A 20515-nucleotide genomic window follows, 5' to 3' on the forward strand; every position below is an offset into this window, starting at 1 on the left:
ACCCAGAGACAGCTCCCAGGCTTCTTGAATTGGGGGGAGCATAGATTTTCATTTTTCAAGGTAAACAACACATAAGGGCTTCATTGTCCTGATGAGACCTGATGTGTTGTCTTTTCCAGACAAAAAGGCTCCTCATTTGCAGATGTGCCTCATTTAGTGCAAACTCAGGTCTGATGTAATAATACATGTATATGACTCTGATCACTGCAACAGGATCTCCTATAGCAAACTCAGAAGATGAAACTGAAAACATTTCAACTCAGGCTCAGCACCTCTTCTTCAATTTCCTTAAGACCCCTGGCCTCTGAGGTGGCACCCTGACCAAACTGTTTCCCAATCGAATGGCTGAGGGGTTAGTGCCTGGGATTTGGCACCATCACATTGCCTCCATCCCCTGAGCCCCATTTTCCTGGTAACCCTGGGTCCCTCAAGGGTCCCCTTTGCGGTGGTTATTGAACAAGCATTGCTCTGGGGCATGAAAGCTGCAGCAAAGGAACACTTAGCGCATTACCATTTCAAGCAACGAACTGAGATTTCTGCAAGGATGTCACACTCTCGTCAGCAAGACCTCCTTCTCCCCGCCTATGATGACGAGCCAGGCATTGCTACAGTCTACCCTTTGCATGGGGAGGGATCCAAAGAGTGGCAGTCCCTGATTAAGCCCTCTCACAAGTGCTGGGCATGCAGGCAATCCACAGCATACAGGGCCTGCCTTGTGTGTGTTCAGACAGTCATACACTGTGATAAGGCTCACAGAAGTGGTATCTTTTGTAAGCTTTTCTGCTCCTACAGCAGGAAGGCCATTTTGCACACTCAGACTTTGGGAAAGAACCTATCTCTCTCACTTTGTTCTATGAATTCTGCAACTCCTAGTGATTTTGATTGATGGGTGAGCCAAACTATGATGTACCCTTTCTAGGACTTTGTATAAGGTGAAAACTCGACCAACTGGAAATAGCAGCTACTGCTTCCAGATGGCCCTCCATTTCCCCAGATAGAAGGAGCAGCACTGGATGGTGGCCGTAGAGCCTGAGGATGGCTCCCAGGTGTAGACAGAGGGCAGAGAAGGGCCTACTTTGTGCAAAACAAGACAGAGATTGGCCAAACCTTAGGTGCAACACCCACCCGAGGTCTGGTTGCTACAGGGGCACACCCTGCTCAGCCAGTTCATCTGAGTACATGCAAAAAAGGAGAAAGTGACCTGTAGTTGAACAAATGAAAAGCTAGGGCTTTCCTTACCTCCAGAAAAGAAAAAAGAAAATTTTTTTTTTTAAGAAATAGGGACTTTTATGTATAGAGTCATCCAAGAATAATATATTTACAATTTTATGGCTTTGATTGAATTAATGAAGCTATTATTCAATAGAAATCCAAAACCCTCCCACCATGGGGGCACTCGTGAGCAGCTAGGCCAACAGCCAGAGCAGAATCAAGGCCAATACACAGGTGCTGGGCAGGGCGGCGGGGGCTGAGCTGACTGGGTCCTTCAGCATGCACACCACCCGGGACCAGGACCCGTTGTTGGGCAGGGGGGTGATGCCTGCCACACTGCACATGACGTTGTAGACATCCACGGATCTGATGGGAGCGGCTCTGAAGTTGGATTTGAAATCTGAAAGGGAAAGGCAAGCAGACAAGTTGTCACAGTCCCCACCCAGGGCAGAGAGGGGTAGAGTCACAGTGTGGAGGAATCACACCCCAGATCCAGGCGGCTTTGGGGCTGAAAAATCTGCTAGGTCTGGGAGTGTGGACAAGAGATTGTGAACCTGGAAGGAGATCTGGAAGGTTCCAGGTTAGAAAAGGAAGTTGCTTTCTGTGGCTCATGGAGATGAGTTTCTTTGAAAGACAAATCAGTCAACAACAGGGCTTGTTGTTGCTCCCCTTGTGATGACAGATCTTGAGGACGTAGAGGCTGCCCCAGAACGTCAACCCTTCCAATATCAAGGAAAACACTACAATTAGATGAGGGTGGTAGTTACACATCCCCAGAGAAGAATCAGCTGCTGAGAAATCAGTGGCAAGGCTGTCCCAGTGCCACAGAAGCAGCTCCTCTCCCTTCTGACATGCTGTGGTCTTGGATGTGATGATCTTTCTGCATCCTCACCTAGTGGCCATGTCCTTGTCACATGAGGGGGTGGGAGGGTATGAGGGGTGGCAGACAATAGTAAATCCAAGAAATCCATCCCCACCCTTTCAAACATCTCCTTCTGTAACACTTGGCAAGAGAAATTGAGATCAAGCTCTAGTGATAAAAATGTTAGAAAAGATTATCTTTTTATGTTGAAAGTCCAAAATCAAATCCTGTGCATGTAAGCAAGAATAATTGGGGTTTCTGTCCCATTCCATCTGGTTCATGGCCTCCAGGTCTGGAGCGCTGGGACTTTGGGCCCAAGGCAGAGATGATCCGGGCTGGGATGAGAGCGTCTAGAAAATTCCTGAATAGCCGAGCTCTGCTGGCTCAAGATGATGTTTGAACCTGGAATGGGAATCCAGGTTATTCCCATGGGTTTACATTTTGTTGGATATTAAACCCATTTCTCCTAAAGAGAGAAGGTTCTGGAGGCTCACACTGAGCAGCCTGGGCTGCTTTCCAGGTAAGGCTAGCCAATTCGCAGGCACTCACTGAATCAAGCTCCTGCCGTCTTATCTTGGACGTGGAGCTCTCCGGGGCAAGATTAAGACATTCAAATTAGAAACTAGGATTAAGCAGAGAGAGGCCATCTTCCAGAATTATTTCCCCTTCTCTTAGCTGGACCAGACTTACTGACTTTCAAAGCTGTGTCTGGGCAGCTGCAACGGTGCTCAGCTTCCTCCCTGAGTGAGGAGTACCTACAATTAATCAAGAGGGATGGACCTTTATCTTAAAGAGCAGCTAGACAGCTATTAAGGGCCTCACGCTTAAATTTTCTTCTGAGTAAACAGTCAGTGTATAAAGCTGTTCAATCTTTCATGGAAATTGGGGCCAGAAACGTGATGGTGTGCGGGAGGCTCTCAGGCTCTATCTGCCTGGAAACATTTTTGCAATTAGCCCAGTCCATTTTCATCAGGGGTCGTCTTTCTGTCTATAAAAGACTTGGGCTTTTAGTTTTAAAGGAGTGTGTGATGAAGGCCTTTGTTAATGGACAAACTTTCCACACTGAATTTAAGCTATCATTGCTTTGGGGACTTTGTTTAAAATTTTTGGTTGGAGGCTAGATTTGCTTCTGCTTTAAAATAAGCCTGAGACTCTTATTCATAAACACTCCAACTGCAACTGTTTTGTGTTCATCATCTGATTCTTCTCTAGTGGGCCGAGGAGGAGGCCATGCCTTTGAATGAGAGCCCTGCTGTCTAATGTTCCCCTGTGTAAAGCCCATGGCCCTGGCATGTCTCCAACCTTATCTAGCACTGGACCTTGACAAGGTCCTCAAGGCTCCGTCCTGAACTCCCTCATTGTTTGAGCTTCACAGACACCCCGGGGCCTGGCTCTTGGGGGGCACCTAACTATTAGTGGCTGCTGGCATCATGCTGGAATCCCCTGAACTCTCTTGTAAGCTGATGTTGTGAACCCAGTTGGTGCTCTGTAAATGTCTGCTGCTACTGGTTCTGACTTTGACTTGATGACATGGAAACGTGGATGACACATGGCTATGGTTTGGACCCATGTGTTCCCTAAGCTCAGACTCCCAGAGGTGCCCATGGAGGGTGCAGAAACAGATACCCCATAGTTCCCAGCAGCTGCGATGTGGCAGGTAGAATGACCCAAGGCAGAGGGAATGAAGGGGACAACGCCTACCTCTGCTCTGTCACATGGCCAAGCAGTGCGGGCTTGCAGGTGTGATCCCTACCCTATGATTTGAAAGGAAAGCATGGACTTTCATGGTTCGAGACATTCTGATCAACATTCAGGAGAAGGAATTTGGAAAAAGGATATGGGGGTAAGCTTATTATATTTAATAAGGAGTGTGGACTGTGGAAAGAAAAAAGTGGCTCATGAGCCAGTGAACTGACAGTTGATGGCTGCTGACTGCTTGTTACTCTATTTTTTTTTTTTTTTAAAGAGGGTGTTCAGGTCGTACTATGATTTCTAGAGTGTTTGATACACTTTTCCAAACTGTGAATTTACAGCGCTGTATTGATTAAACCAAATTACCAAATAGACCCTCTCCCTCTCTCTTGCAGCCCTAGGAAAATTATCAGGTCAAGGAAAGCACCATAAATTTGCTTTCATCCAAGACACCCCGCGTTGTTCTGGCTCATTCTCCAAGTCAGTCTCAGAATCATCTCCGAGCCTCCCCTTGAGCACATCCTAGCTTCTGGTTGGGCCCTAAACTGAATGACCCCACAGGGAGGAACTGCGCCCAAGTCAGATCCTGTGAAGTGGTCATGTCAACCTCAAGACTCACGGCTGTCAGCAACGTGGTGCCTGACGAGCTTCCCTGGACATCAGAGAGCTGTGAAAGAACATTCTGATGAATTAAGGAAAAGAGGAATCGTAAACATGTGGAATGCATTTTCTTCACTGCGCTCGAGATTTAAAACTTACAAGGAGAAGTATGTGGCCACGCTTGCCAAACCCAAGAAGCATTTGAAAGCCAGCCAGCCAAAGACCTTTCATGGAGGCTGGCTGGGTTTGCTCAGCTTTGCTCATAAAGCAATCACTCCAGCCTTTACTAGCACCGTCAGCCCCTCCTGGCGGACACTTCCTTGGGAGTAGATGACTAAGGGAATTTGGTCTTTCTCGCCTACCAGGTCCGAAGGCCAGGAAGATGCCCCTCATGTCCCGGAGCTCGTTGTCATAGCCATGCCATCCACGCTGCCAGCCTTCCCTCTTGCCAGTGCTGTTCATCCAGAATGGAAGCAGCTCTCGATTCTGAAATCAAGCAACGCAGACATTGTGTTGAGTGAGCAGCCAGTCCAAACCACCACCCAGTGTGGGGATTTCCTGCTCAGCATCCTCGTCTGGGGTCATCCAACCTCAGCTGGATGGTTCCTCCTCCAGGTAGCACAGACCTCTGGAGGCGGCCCATTAATTTGCCAAAGAGCCCTCCTTCTGTAGGTATCTTCTTACACTGAGCTGGACTGTACCTTGTAATCAGTTTTAGAGCCACTCAATACAGCATGTCAGAGACAGAAGGGATGTTAAAACGTACCTGTGGTATAATAAAAAATAGAGCTGGCCTTTGTCCCAGGTTCCTGGCCCAGAGTGCCTAAATCCTTGGAATTTCCTGAGTGATAGGCATAATGAGCCTCTTTCTCCATAGCTGAGTTTAGGCTCCTGAGATGACTCATGGGGGTTGAGGTGGGGTGATGGATAGCTTCAGGATGGGGGCTGGTCACCAGAGGAACCAACCACATGATGAGAGGCTTAGAACCTTCAGCCCCATCCTCTGTCCTCTAAGACTGAGTTCAAGTATATGGGCAAGGATTGAGTTACCCAGGCCGACACAGTGACACCCCATATAAAACCCTGGGAACAACATGGTCCAGGGAGCTTCTCGATTCATGTGCACAAGGTGGTGGGAGGGTGGTGCACCCAAAGAGAGCATGGGTTCTCGGCACCCCTCACCTCCATACTTTGTCCTACACATCTCTGCCACTTGGCTGCCCCTGAAAAGAATGCTTTATAATAAGATTGTAACTGTAAGTACAGCATCTTTCTGAGTTCACATCTTTCCGTGAACTAAATTCTGTAAAAATGAATTCATTCCAGTGAATTATGGCACCTGAAACAGGGTCGCGAGAACCCTCCAATTTGTAGCCAAGTCAGCCACAAGTGTGGGGAGTCTGGGAACCCAGGACTTGCGGCCAACATCAGGATGGGTGGGCAGTCTTGTGGGCTGGAGCCCCTTATAGCGTGGCTCTGCTCTAACTCGGGGTGATGTCAGAAATGGAGTGGTAGGACACCCAACTGCTGCCAGAGACTTGTTGCTGGAAAACAGCGTTTAATCGAATCACATTGCTTTTCTAGAAAGGCTGTGGGAGCCCAGAGGCAGCCCACTCACCAGCATCCCAGTGCCTCTCCACCATACAAACCACTCCATTCTCCTTTCTTCTAGCTCCACCCCAGGAAAAATTCAGAACACATCAGCCCCTCCCCACCACTCAGTCAACATTTGAAGCTGGTGCTCACATGCCTCTTCTCTAGGCTTGTGTACCTTCACTTCCTTTGACCATTCGTCATTTGGGATGGGTTCCAAAACCATCACTTCCCTGTCACCCTCCTTTCTTTCAGAACTAAATTTTCTTAGGTTGCAGCTTCTTACTTGTGAGACAAAAAGCTTAAAGAATGTTTTACGGGAGTCCCTGGTGGCTCAGCAGGTTAAGGATCGGGCATTGTTACTGCTGTGACATGGGTTCAATCCCTGGCCCAGGAATTTCCACATGCCACGGGCACAGCCAAAAAAAAAAGGAAGATTTTTCAAATCCTAAGGAGGCTACAGCCAGCTGGATACAACCCCAGCCCTTCGAGGCAGACTAAGCATTCATTCCTGATATTCCATCATCTTCTTGCTAAGCAGGATTAATATTACAAGTATTCCAAATGCAGAGGGTAGAACTGACTGGTCATGATGAATGACTGGAAGCAGAACAGATAAAGTACCAGGGATTTATGGGTTGGCTCACAAGACTCATAACAGTACATGTATTTTGTGCCCAGTACAGTTCACAAAGAGCCACCTCTGAATGCACTTAATTGTCACCACCTCCCAGTGTGGATGGTATTGTGTTTCCCACTTTGGCACAGAGAGGTTAAGTGAGACTCTTAAAACCACACAGCTGTTGAGAGGCAGAGCTGGGACTGGAACCCAGCCTGGTCTTTCGCACCTTCCAGAACCCCACAGCCTGAGGTTGCTGCAGGGCTCCTGCTGGCACTGAACAGCAAAGTATCCTTGTCCCTCGCTTCTTCACTGACTGACTGGTGGCCAGCCACAGAATATGAAGACAATTTTTGGAAGAGAATCGGCGCGGGGGTTAGGTTTGCCACTTTCCAGCTCTGAGGTCCTGGGCAAGCTGCTTAACTTGGAGCTTCGGCTTCCCTGCTGGATGTAAAAACACCTGCCTCTCAGACTCTGCAGGATAACCTGATCGGGGGCTAAGCTAGACACACAGTAGGTGCTCAATAAATGGTCTCCAGGTGCCACTGGCTGCGGGGTGAGGTGCTCGGGTCCTGTGCAGCGGGGCCCGGGCGGCTGCGAGGGTCAAGCCCTTCTTTGCTTATTTAGCTGTCATATCTCATTGCACACCCATCCACTCTCACCCTATAAATCGCTCCCTGGCATGACTGCTCTCCAAATCGCACTGTTTCATTGACTCTCCATTTCCTCAATTTCCGTCATCCCTTTTCTCTCCTTTTCCAGCTGGAACTTGCATTGTTCCATGGGAACGTTTTTATTAACTTACTGCATTTCTGACTTGCACTGGGTTTTGTTCTTTGTGGAGATGATCACAACACATCCCAACTTAGCTTCATTTGCTAATTGCACTCACTGCTCCCCACCCCCTACAGTCTGAACAGTAGGCAGGACAGGTTGTCACTAGTGACTTCACCACGAATGAACCCCATGGGACATGTGTCCCATGACAAAGGGACAGGTGGAAGGCAGGCAAAAACTGATGGCCTGATTTTAAAATTTCAGCCTAAACTCTACCAACACAAACACAGAGCAGTTAAAAATCTCAGCCTAAAGAGATTTTTAGGTCAATCCACTAGTTTTTATTAACATGACAAGTTGCTCCAATGAAACAACTATTCTTACTAATTTTAAAAAGTAATAAAGTGACTGGTTCTGAGAGAAGCTAAGTGATTAAATCGATTACATGATGTAATCTAATTACATTACATAATTAACCTCAAGAAGGTGCATTGGGAGTTCCTGCTGTGGCGAAGTGGAAATGAATCTGACTCGTATCCATGAAGATTCAAGTTCGATCCATGGCCTTGTTCAGGGGGTTGGTGATCCAGCATTGCTGTGAGCTGTGGTGTAGGTCGCAGATGTGGCTCGGATCTGGTGTTGCTGTGGGTATGGTGTAGGCCTGTAGTTTTAGCTCCAATTTGACCCTTAGCCTGGGAACTTCCATATGCAAGGATGCAGCCCTAAAAAGCAAAAAAAAAAAAAAAAGAAGGTGCGTTGATGATTTCCTTTTCCTCCCTGGTGGCTTCTTTTACTTTACTTGGTTCTGTGCTACTACATTATCACACCCGTGTAGGCCTGTACAGCTGTGTGATGCATACCAGACACATGTAGCCCTGATGGTGAAGCTTCCAGACCTCGCTGGAGCTGAGGGCAGGAGCCCCAGGCTGGAGATCCTCAAGCTCCAGGCGGAGGAGCCCGGGTACTGCCACAGAGCGCCACCTAGTGACATCCTGGGGAGGAGTCACTGAAAGGAGTAGAGGGGTGTGTGTGAGAGAGAGATGCGGTGGGGAGCCACTATGAGGGAGCCTAAGCAAGAGGACAGCTGGGGGGGTGGGGGGATGACTGTGAGTGGGGAAGGGCTGACACAGAGGACACCCTTTGAGGCCAGGGGACCTCTGCTGGGAAGAGTGAGAGAAAAAAGCAGAGGGAGACTGTTGGAAGGAGGGAGGGAGTGAGAGGAACCGGGAGATTTCCGCTCTCAGTTTTTAACCCAAGGTTGTGCCAATCAGGGCAAATGACTGTCCTGGTTTACCTTGACTGAGGGGCATCTGAAGATGCAAAGCTTTCATTTTTAAAACCTGGATAGGCCTAGGCAAACCAGAACAAGTTGGTCACTCTATAATGAGCACTTTCTTGGGAATTCAACTAAAATCCTCACAGAGTGTCATCCATTCAGCACGTTCCAGTAGCTCTGGGACCGCTCCTCTGTACTTGGATGGACTGCAGTGCCGGGACTCCCCTTGATGAGCCCCTAAATTAGTTTATCATTTCTAGCAGGAAGGACCCAGAAATAGCTCCACACAGGAACTCTGTGAGAACTGGTTACTTTATGTTGACAGGCTGTGCTCTTTTATTCGGTGCCTAGTTACATGTAATGCCTCACACCACTACCAGCTCACCATGAAAACACCTACCATGAGCTTGCTTCAACTGGGGAAGCCAGAAGGATATTTATGAGCTAAGAGCTGAATTTCTAGACTGGATCTTTGTCTCATTCCTCCCTGGCATTAAAAAAATTAGCATTCACTGTTACCCCCAAATCAGCAAACCAATTAATGGAGTTTGTTCAACACTTGCCTGGACCCATCTCTTTGACGCACCATTTTTGGACTCCATTCTGGTCCTGGGCTGGGATGTCTGGGCAGCGCTGGGAAGGAGGGTCAGGGAGCAATGAGGGAGGGGGAGGTGGGGAAGAAGCCGAGAGCAGCCTGAACAGTCTGCAGTCATCACTGCCTGAGCACACATGGCTGAGGCACTGCCCTTGGTAAGCCCTCGGGCATTTACTCGGTTTGTATTGTTGGATTTGGGGAATATATTAGCACGTGTATTTCTCACCAGCTCCTTCCTATTTCCCTTCGATAGAGATCAGAAAATGGTTGCTAAACCACAGAGAGAAATACTCCTGAAGAGGCAGGAGGGCCCCTGGCTCTGGGAAAACATCTGGGGAGATGGGATTCTATTCTCTTGGCCCCAGCCAGCATCAATTTGTCTTGACTCAGCTGTTTTCCTAATTGTGTCTAAGCCAGAAAAAAAAAAGACTCCTCTGTTATCCAAGGCTGGACCCAGGGAAACTGCTTTCCGGGCTGAGAATTTCATTCTGCTGCGAAGTGCAATCCTGATCGGGAACATCATCACCCACGCCGTGCACTGGTATGCAGGTTACAGAGCAAACACAGCGTTCTTTTACCATGTGGGGAGAGATCGTGCCAGTAAGAATGTGGGAGATTAACAGCCCTGGCACAGAGCAGGAAGCGCCACAGAGAACGGCGTTTTCAATTCTCTGCAGCCAAATAAGTGTGATAAACAACAGAGAGATGTAAAGGCAGAAGGGAAAGAATGGGGGCTCGCCTTTAGGAGTTTTCAGAAGATAAAGAGAGAAAACCCACATTAAATCTAAGTAGGGTCAGAAATTATAATTTTTACCTATGAATCTTAAAAGTAAGACTCCATAATTTCAAAGATAGGAGTAAAAGGCTGAGGCGGTGCCATCGAATTGGTCACTGGGCTTTCTAAGTGGCCGTCACCAGTCAGAAGGCTGGAGATGCTGCCATTGGTCCTCACTCTCATTTCCCCTCCTTTTCTCTGCTGATGCAAGTTCCAGGCACCTGTTTGCCCGATCCCCAGCCACTGTATCACTTTTGTCTTATGACTGTGGTCCCCTGGCCCACAGTTCAGCACAGCACCCTATCTTAGGACCAAAGCAGAGTCAAGGCAGGGGTGTCCTACCACACTGGTAAGCTGAGTGATGAGACCTAAAGGCAACTTTGCTGGTAGGTTCTGGGCAGGGGTGGATTTCCAGTGCAGTTAGAGAAGTTTAAGCATCAGTTCTTCTCATTCACATGGGTTTCTTCCAAGTCCTTGTATCTAATCTTATATTCATAATTTAGTATTCTTTTTTAAAGAGAGACCTCCTTCCCCCCAATTTTATAATCATCAGTGTCCCAAAAAACCCATATCTGCTGCCACTGATTCTGGGATATATATTTTGCTCTCTAATAAAAGTGTGAGATACACAAGGACAAGCTATTTCCCTGCTTTCCTGCTTTGAGATGACCTGGAGGATGTGATACTTGGAGCTGCAGCAGCAATCTTGTGCTCTGAAGGGGAAGTCAAAAGAATTGCGGAAGAACTGACTCAGGGCTTAATATCACTGAAATGCTGAATGAACCACCCTGGAACTGCTTACCTCTAGGCTTCTAGTTAAGTGAGATAATTAATCTTTATTTATTTATTTATTTATTGTCTTTTTGCTATTTCTTGGGCCGCTCCCATGGCATATGGAGGTTCCCAGGCTAAGGGTCTAATCGGAGCTGTAGTCTCTGGCCTACGCCAGAGCCACAGCAACGCGGGATCCAAGCCGCATCTGCAACCTACACCACAGCTCACGGCAACGCCGGATCATTAACCCACTGAGCAAGGGCAGGGACCGAACCTGCAACCTCATGGTTCCTAGTCGGATTCGTTAACCACTGCACCACGACAGGAACTCCCTGAATCTTTATTATTGAAGGCATTTATTCAAGTGCTCTGTGACTTATAACCAAGAGCATCTTGACTGAGACCCCAAGGTTCCCCATCATTGTGGGGTTTTTTTATTCATTTTTTTTTTCTTTTTATGGCCACACCTGTGGCATATGGAAGTTCCCAGGGTAGAGGCTGAATCAGAGCTGCAGCTGCAGACTACACCACAGCCCCAGCAATGTCAGATCCAAGCCGCATCTTTGGCCTATGCTGCAGCTTGAGGCAAATGCTGGATCCTTAACCCACTGAGCAAGGCCAGGGATCCAACCTGCATCCTCACAGTGACAACATCATGTTCTTAACCTGCTGAGCCACAACAGGAACTCCCTATCACTGTGTTTTAGTCACTCATTGGGAAAAACATGCATCTTCTCACGGGAGGTGCTACTTTCCAGGTGGAGCCTCCTCTGACAGCACTTATGGCTGAAGCAGCTTCACCCATGCCTGTCCCACCCTCCTGGAAGAACTGAGATGGTTCCTTATAAGCTGTTCCCTATCTTCATGACACATTCTGGCTTTGCCACTCTCCCTATGTAAGCCAGTTTTTCCATAAGTTACCTCAAATTACCTCTGCATTCTTACAATTTCCCTCCCTGCCATGCCTCTCAGAGTGGTTGATTTCAGCTAAGTATAAGAAAGTAAAACAACAGAGACACAGAGTCCTACTGAGAAATGAGTGACAGCTAACGGTGGATTAACCCTCAGCATCTATTTGGTTTTGAAAACTTAAAGCAATTTCACCACAGTGTTCTAAATTGAAAATTTTGCAAAATCTAAGCCTTTTTGTATGGCTTGGGAAGTTGGCTTTATGGCATAAAGTTAGATAGGCACCCAGCCAGGTGACCCACTCGACTATATGTGCAATCGGTGCAAGGTCCTGAGAAAGCCACCATAGATGAAAATGTGGTGAGCCTAGAATAATCTCACTGCAGGTGACCTTCACTGTGAGAAAGTGACCAGAAGCACGTGTGCACTCAGAGGAGAGCGTTTATGGGCAGAGGGACCCTTTTGGAAACTTCCAAAATCACACAGCATAGGAAGCCGAAGTCTGCTACTTAGAAGGGCCCAGCTTGGCCTCAGGACCATGTAGGGGGCATGTCTGACCAGGTCTGCTTTGTTTCCTCAGCGACCAGGTACTTCCCTTGCCCACAAGACCATAGGAAGGACTCAGTCCTCCTGAAGGACCCAAGGTCACATCAGAGAATCCCTGTTTTCCACACCAGGGTCCCCAGATGTCCATTCACTTGCCTGATCAATATTTCTGCTGATCACACCTGCCCTCACTCTGGCAGATTAAACACCAGCCTAGGCCTTCCACAGCCTCCCTTGGTATCCACAGGGGATTGCTTCCAGGACCCCCTTGGATACCAAACTCCATGGATGCTCAGGTCCCTCAGAAAAAAACAGTGTAGTATTTGCGTTAACACCACAAATCCTCCTGTATATTTAAAATCATCTCTAGATTACTTACAATACCTAAAACAATGTAATGCTATGGAAATAGCTGTAAATGCAATGTAAATATGATGTAAATTGTTGCTGACACCTAGCAAATTCAAGTTTTGCTTTTTGGAACTTTCTGGAATGTTTCTCCCTCGAATATTTCTGACCCTCAGTTGGAAGAATCTACAGATGTGCAACCTCGAATTTGACTGTACTTTGCTGGCCTTGACCAACGCCTCTCATGTGCCACTGTCTGCCACTCCTTTCTACCCCGTCGTCTGATCAGTTTGCAGCCCCATTCAAATTCATTCCTACAGTAACCCAGGCCCTATCCAGGAAGTGATTCTAAGCAGGATGTGACCACTGACTCCCCTGTGGAGAGGACCTGCCCACGTTGCCCTGGTATCAGAAGCTGATGCAAGAGCCTGGTGAGCCTGGGGTCCAGGCGGGCAAGGAGGAGGCCGCTGATGTCATTCGGGCACGAGGCAATTAGGATTTGGGCCCAGAATGCAAGAGAGGCTCTGTGAAATCAAGCTGGCAACCCAGGGACTTGGATCCATAGAGTTTTGTTTGCCAATCACTTCTCTTTAAGGTAAAAGCAAAGCTGAGTCTCTCCTGGCTTTTCGGTGCCCTAAAGCAATTGCTTTGGTTCATAGCAATTGTTCCACTTTAAACTGAATAGGTTACATTGTAAGCCTGGGTAATTGAGTTAAGGGCCATTTGTTAAAATACAGCAAGTCTGGAGCCATGAAGTCTAAACCGTGACACGGGGTCGGAATCTCCAGTTGTGTCTCCAGAGTCACCTGACCAAGTCTTTTGGTTCTCCAAAGAAGGAAATAATGCAATGGATGACTCTTAAGTGAAAACAAAATCTTTCAGGTGGAAAAGGTGAATAATTATTTACCTTCGGCTGTTCGATAAAATCTGTATAATCAATATCTTGTCATATGTTTTATATTCACCTCAGTTATGAACCATCCTTCGTCAGCCACTAAGGTCAAAGGAGAGACAAATTTTCCTTTCTTGTAATAGAACCTGCTCGGTATGGCTTCTTTCTCATAGACAGTCATGTGTTCAACTCTTCTCAATTTGTTATATATCTGCAAAGATAACCAAGAATGACCAGTTTTATATTCTCTCTCTTAAATATTTACGAACATTTACTGGACCTGGAGGAGAGAGAGGGCTTTATAAAACCAAAGAGAAAAATTACCCAAATACCTGATAGATCTGACTACATAAGACAGAGAAACTTTCACATGTCTCAGAAAACATAGTGGCCTCATCTAGTAGGGCTGAAGACCCACATACCCTATGACCTAATCAGTTAACCCCCAAGGATAGTGAGAATCCCTCATACATGTGCACCCGGAGATACACAGAAGGAGATAGACCACAAACTGGAATAGCCCAAATACCCAACAGAAGGGATAAATGAAGCATGAGTGTTTCTGCAGGGCAATACTATACAGCAATGAAGATGGAAGAATTGCAGCCTCACAGAACACCTGGAAGAATCAGGGGGATCTCAGTTTCAGGGGAAAAAAGCACATTTCAGAAGAATACAGACAAGAGTATTCCTACTACATGATGTTCAAATAACTATAAACTAACAAATGTAAATGGTAAAACTATAAAGAGAATTATGGGAATAACTCATAACTTAGGACAGTGGTTTCCTCCCAGGGGCCAGAGAAGGTTATGGGGTCTGGGAAGGGCACCTAGGAGAAACCATTATCAATGGTAATGTTGTATTCCTTAAATGACTGTAAGGTGCCTATTGTAACATTATCCTTTATACCTTACACATATTTTACAATGTTTTTCAGTATCTACTCGGTAATTAATGAACAAGTTACAAAAACTTATTTATGTCAAAAATACTACAGTAAAATTAAAAGGTGAATGAGAAATTGGTCTGCCTGGTGTTAAATACCAAGATCAAAGAATAGAATTTATTCTTTGACTTGATCTAGATAGAGCATGTCCCACCTACATCTGATTTGAAAAGTACTAGTAAATTGTTTGCCATTAATTATACTGCTAATTTTATGATGAAGATGTAAATTCTGCACATAGTTCTAATATTTAGCAACAGCTTACATCTTTATGGCTAAAATTAAAATCAACTGGATGATGTTGATTTGTGGGCCCTCAGCCAAATTAGGCATATACTGGGTAGATCTGAATATGAAACTGAATTTGTCAACTCTGGAAAATAATTGGTCTTTAGGTTATTTAGTAGAGAGTCTCTAATGGCCCCCAGAGTGATGATTTCCTACTTAAGAAAACGCCTAGTTCTTAAGGAAAGTGGGATGCCTTTCCAGAAAGATTTTTGGATAAGTGAAAAGTCTGATGGCACATAACAGGTCTCACAAACTGTTGTGTCCATCACATGACAAACTGTCACCCAAACACAGCCCCCACTTCCGAATAATCTACCAACTGCTTTAGGCAGCTTGCGACTGCCTGACATACACTGCACATTGGGAGAAAACAGCTCTTGCCAGCTCATAAGCTGTTGATGCTCCAGCATTCCGGAGACAGCTAGTCCCTAGGTGCCAAACTGGAGATGCAGACCATGTTTCTTGCCAGGAAAACGGAACTTCTTTGTGAGATGTCGTTTACTGTGAGACTTGCCAATGGTGTAAAAGATCCTTCCCAGTTTCACATTTGAGCTCATGGGAACGTTGTGCAAAGTGATTCAGCACCTCCACTTCCTGACCATGGAGACTGAGATAAAAAGGGGCATTGCCTGGGGATGGGACGAGGCTGGGGAGGGGTGGCAGGTTGGGCACCTGGCTTCCTCAGTCACAAACAGACAGATCATAGATTCTTACAAGGCGGTGGGCAGGACAGGGAGGAGATTCTCTCTCTGGGCTACACCAGGAGGACCCCAGCCTACCCCAGTGCTCCATTAACACCAACAACTGTCCATTGCCAACCGCATCTCTGCCATGAGGTTGTATGGAAGCCCCATGCCCAGCCAAGGCCCAGTCCCGTCTCCCTGAAGGTGGCACCTCCATTGGCAGCAGCGTGGGCCTCCCCAGAGGAAGAGAGCAGTTTTCTCTGGGAGTGGACAGAAGTCCCAGAGCCTGTCCTGGGAGGTGACCTGGCCCTTTGCTCCTTCATCATCTCAGTGTGGCTTGGCCGCCACTGCCAGATAGAATGACTATTTGCAGAGAAGGGTAGGAGAGGCCTGGTCATCTCATGGTGTCAGGTTCCCAGTGGCAGGGGCTGGGGGCGGGGGGAGCTGTGGAGAGGGGAGCTTTGTCCTATGTCACCTGCACTTTGTGGGCACTCAGCCACACCCTCTAAAGGATGTCCCCTTCCAATGGTGATAAACATCATCAGTGACAAATACATCATCCTTGCAGTGGTCCAGCATTCTTCCACGTGCTTCAGAGCTGCACAGGAGGGCAGCCACAATGGCACCGGCACCCGTGGACAGGGAAGCAGCAGGAGGCTGCATCAGGGATGCTGGTCAGGGAGTTGATGAGAGCTGGGATCTGAACCCAAGCCCTGTAGCCCCTGAGATATGTCGCCGACCCTTGCATATGGCCTCAGCCCTGGTCCCTTTGGCACCTTTTTATCTCCAATTCCCTAGAGACAGATCAGCCCAATGGCTGACTTCCAGAAAAGAGCCTTCTATACTTGCATCTGACATTCCCCAGCCAGGTCTGAGATGCACTGCACTTTGGCCAAGAACAAAACAGCCCTACTAAAGGCTAAGCCCTTAATGCGCTGAGCACTGCACACCCTTTGTCTCATTTAATGACCACGAACATCCAGTACCCACCTCAGAGGAAAGAAGACAGAGACATGGGAGGGTGAACAAGTCGACAGAGGTCACTTAGCAAGGGAAGAACAAGGTGGTCACCTGCTTCCAGAGTCCCAGCTCCCCCTGGAGGCTACACTGTTTCCTCATTAAAGCTACAGGACAAAGATCCAGTGCGGTGATGGCCAGTGAAGGTGTGTCTTGCCCCCATCCCCTACCCAGCCCACTGCCCACCCTGCTCCCCGCATCTTGCCTCGGAATGCTTCCCGGGGGCTGGCCACAAGCTGACAACAGGCCCTCGGTCCTTCACCTGCTGCAGGTCATTCAGGCTGATGTACTTATTCAGCTCAATCACTTTGTCCATCCAGAAGATGTCCGTCATGCCGTGGTCGGAGAAGATGATGACATTGAGGTCGTCCTGCAGCTCTCGCTCCTGAGGGAGTGCGAGGCAGGGGTGGTCAGCACAGTGCAGCGAGGTGCTCTGACCCGGGCAGTCTGGCAAATGGGTGCTTCAAGCTACAAGTTATAGGAGAAGGGATTCCTCCTAAGCTGTGAATTTAATTGTCTACTGTTACCCTGATGAGACCGGGTTCAAAATCGCAGCAGATGTACCGTGGGGAGTGGAGCGCAAAAGCCCGATCCCCACTCAATTACAGCTGGACATTATATTCAGCCTTTTAAGGTAGCCTTTCTGTTTCCATCCTCTTTGGATCTTTCAACAAACTTGGGTGGGAATATAATAACTATTGCCGCCCATTTCACGTGTGTGAAAATGAAGCCCAGGAAAGTTTTAAAACATAATACTTTAAGGAGTTTCCTGATGGCCTAGTGGTTAAGAGTTTGGTGTTGTCACTGATGTGGCTTCAGTTTGATCCCTGGCCCAGGAAATTCTGTATGCTGTGGGCATGGCCAAAAACAAAACAAAAAAATACTTTAAGTCGGACAAAAAAGACAAATATCACATGATATCACTTATATGTGGAATCGAATAGTGATACAAATGAATTTATTTACAAAACAGAAATAGACTCACAGACATAGAAAACAAACATGATTACCCAAGGGGAAAAGAGGTGGGGGAGGGATAAATTAGGAATTTGGGATTAACAGATACTCTATAAACAGATATAGATACACACTACTATATATATATATACATATAGATAACCAACAAGGATGTACTATATAACACAGGGATCTATATTCAATACTTTGTAATAGCATACATATATGTGAATCACTTTGTTAAAGACCTGAAACTAACACAACATTGTAAATCAACATTTTGATTAAAAAAATTTAATTTTTAAAAATTTTTTCTATTTATTTAATTTATTTATTTATGTCTTTTAGGGCTATACCCGTGGCATATGGAGGTTCCCAGGCTAGGGGTCTAATCAGAGTTATAGCTGCTGGCCTACACCACAGTTCATGGCAACACCAGATCCTTAACCCACTGAACAAGGCCAGGGACTGAACCTTCAACCTCATGGTTCCTAGTCAGATTCATTTCCACTGAGCCAGGAACTCCAAATTTTTCTTTTTAATGTATTGTAGTATACTTGACTTACAGTATTGGGTTAGTTTCAGGTATACATCAAAGTGATTCAGTTATACATATACACACATCCATTCTTTTTCCAATTCTTTTCCCATATTGGTTATTACAGAATATTGAGTAGAACTCCCTGAGCTATATAGTAGGTCTTTTTTAGTTATCTATTATATATGTAGTAGTGTATATATGTTAATCCCAACTTTCTAATTTATCCCTCCCCACAACAATTTTTTTTTTTTTTTTTGCTTTTCAGGTCCACACCTGTGGTATATGGAAGTTTCCAGGCTAGGGGTCCAATTGGAGCTACAGCTGCTGGCCTACACCACAGCCACAGCAACACCAGATCCTTAACCCACTGATCGAGGCCAGGGATCAAACCAGCAGCCTCATGGTTCCTATTCAGATTCATTTCCACTGTGCCATGATGGGAACCCCAAATAAAAGTTTTTTAAAAATAAAAAATAATACTTTGCTTAAAGTCCTTCAGTAAGGGTGTGGCAGGATCAGGGAGAGAATTAAGGCCTGGTTTCCACGTCCATACCAACCTGGTTACCAGACTTAACAGGTTTGGTAAACAATGGGGCCATCTCGCCAGCTACACCAGGCAGTGACACAACCCTTGGTCATTTCAGTGCCACTGGCCTGGCTATAAGACAAGGGCCTCTTAGTGCCTGGGGAGGCGTGTGAGGAAAAGAGACCCCACAAACCCTTGTGCTGGCCCAGTCAGCTCTTGGCAGTAAGAAGGGAGATGTTGATGGTGGGACAGTCAAGGAGACAGAAGAAGGGTGACAGAGGGAAGGTCGGCCTCGTGGTCCCCGTTCTTGGTCACCTGGATCCACTCGGTCATGTACTTCAAGACAGTGTCCACAGCCTTCAGGGCATCTCTCCTCTGTGGTGACGAGGGCCCATAGTGGTGGCCTTCCACATCAATGCGCTCGTGGTATATGGCTGCCAGGTCAGCCTGGCCGCTCCTAGAGGGTAGGGTGAGAGGTGCCGTTGAGTGAGGCTCCGCCAGCTTCCTCCCCCTCACCCCACCATCCCAGTGAAGAAAAGGGCACCCCAAAACCCTGCCCTGAGGGCCCAGTTCAGTTGACACCTGAAAGCCAGTAAGGGTGCTCCCCAGGGGAGAGACGTGAATCTAGCAAAGATGTGGTGCCAGCCCTTCCCACATTGGTGACGAAAGTCAGACAGCATGTTCATGGGTCATCTCCCCTCTTTGCTCATCATGTCCCAAGATCACCATGTGGCAACAGGCAGGGACAGTTCTAATAGCTCCCCCCACCATCTGGTTTCATCTGAAGATCAGAGAAAATAGAAGCAACCATTCAAATAATGCTTATTTCATTATTGTTGGACTTAGAGGAAGCTTCTAAATAAAATAATATACTGGAGTTTAACCAACTGACAGGAATAGGAACAAGCTTTACTGGGCAAACAGGTTTGTGTTCATGATTGGCCATCAGCAGGCATCCCAGGATGCTTGCTCTCTGGGGACCCAGAAAAGGTCAGCTCCAGTGTGGACTCGGAGTGAATTCTAGCACCAACCACACTTCATGTGTCCCAGAAAGACCTGGTTCTGGCAAAATGTCCCCTCTGGGCCAGAGTATTGGGGGTAAAAAAATCAAGCTATTTTACCTTCCATGTGGGGCTAAGACATAAACGAGTGGGAGGCTTATGGGGTGAGGAAGGGGAGGGGCCATGCAACATGCCCTCCCACCTCCACACAGGGCAGGGCTTTCCCATGACTGCCTGCCGGCTCTGGCTTTGTCCACAGCCTTTCCCAAAGCACCTGAACAGAACAATGATGGTGATGTGGTGAAGATGGTTGTGGTGATGATGGCAGCGGTGACAGTAACTGACAAAAGATGAATCGATGGAAAAGAAATGGAAGTAGTTCCTTTGTTTGGACTTTACAAGGGTTAATAACTAATATTCTTGGCAGATTCCCTTATTTCTCTTGAAAAGCTTTATTTTAACAAACACACACACACACAAATGAGGTGGCACTGTCTCTTCCTGACACTTGGAACGTGAGGAATGAAAGAAGGTGTATCCTTAGCCCTGCGGTGCCTCTCAATCCACAGAAGAGGAAAAACAGCTTGCAGTAAGTAGTTCAAGATCCTGCCTTGCACGACTGGAGTTAAACAGCCTCGTCCACCCTTCAGGTCTCAGGGAGAGGTTGCCTCTTTCAGGAAGCATCCCCTGATGTCTGGGTGCAGCTGGGTGGCCCTCCTGGGGGCTCCCATCGCATTCCGGGTTCATCTCTTGCTTGGGATTTTTCATACTGTGCCGTAACTGCCCACTTATGCGTCCTTCGCCCCCTCTAAACTGCGGGGTTCTTTCACCCCAAGGTGGAGACTCATTCTCCTTGGTGTCTCAGCTCAGCCCAGGACCTGGCACTCAGTAGGAGCTCTATAACTGTCAGCTGGATGTCTAACAATAGTAAGTGCTGCAGACATGGAGAGTAGACCTGTGGATGCCAAGGGGAGGGGAAGAGAGTGGGATGGACTGGGAGTCTGGGTTGGTAGATGCAAACTATGACATCTAGAATGGATAAGCAATGAGGTCCTACTGTACAGCACAGGGAACTATATCCAA

The 20515-nt window shown here is 47.1% G+C and overlaps 1 protein-coding gene across 2 annotated transcripts in view; it reads right to left on the reverse strand.

Moving 5' to 3' along the window:
* Positions 1–1294: 1294 nt before the first annotated feature.
* The window catches only part of ENPP6 (ectonucleotide pyrophosphatase/phosphodiesterase 6), an 83188-nt gene continuing 63967 nt past the window's right edge, over positions 1295–20515 (reverse strand). For both annotated transcript variants that reach the window (XM_047772329.1, XM_047772330.1), the window contains 5 exons: positions 18747–18888; positions 16613–16792; positions 13544–13681; positions 4729–4852; positions 1295–1612 (listed from right to left, as the gene is read on the reverse strand). In XM_047772329.1, coding sequence (XP_047628285.1) covers positions 1407–1612; positions 4729–4852; positions 13544–13681; positions 16613–16792; positions 18747–18888 — 790 coding nt within the window. In that variant the 3' untranslated portion in view covers positions 1295–1406. The remainder of the gene's footprint in view (positions 1613–4728; positions 4853–13543; positions 13682–16612; positions 16793–18746; positions 18889–20515) is intronic.

Source organism: Phacochoerus africanus, chromosome 3 (assembly GCF_016906955.1).
Source record: "Phacochoerus africanus isolate WHEZ1 chromosome 3, ROS_Pafr_v1, whole genome shotgun sequence".
Classification (NCBI taxonomy): Eukaryota; Metazoa; Chordata; class Mammalia; order Artiodactyla; family Suidae; genus Phacochoerus; species Phacochoerus africanus.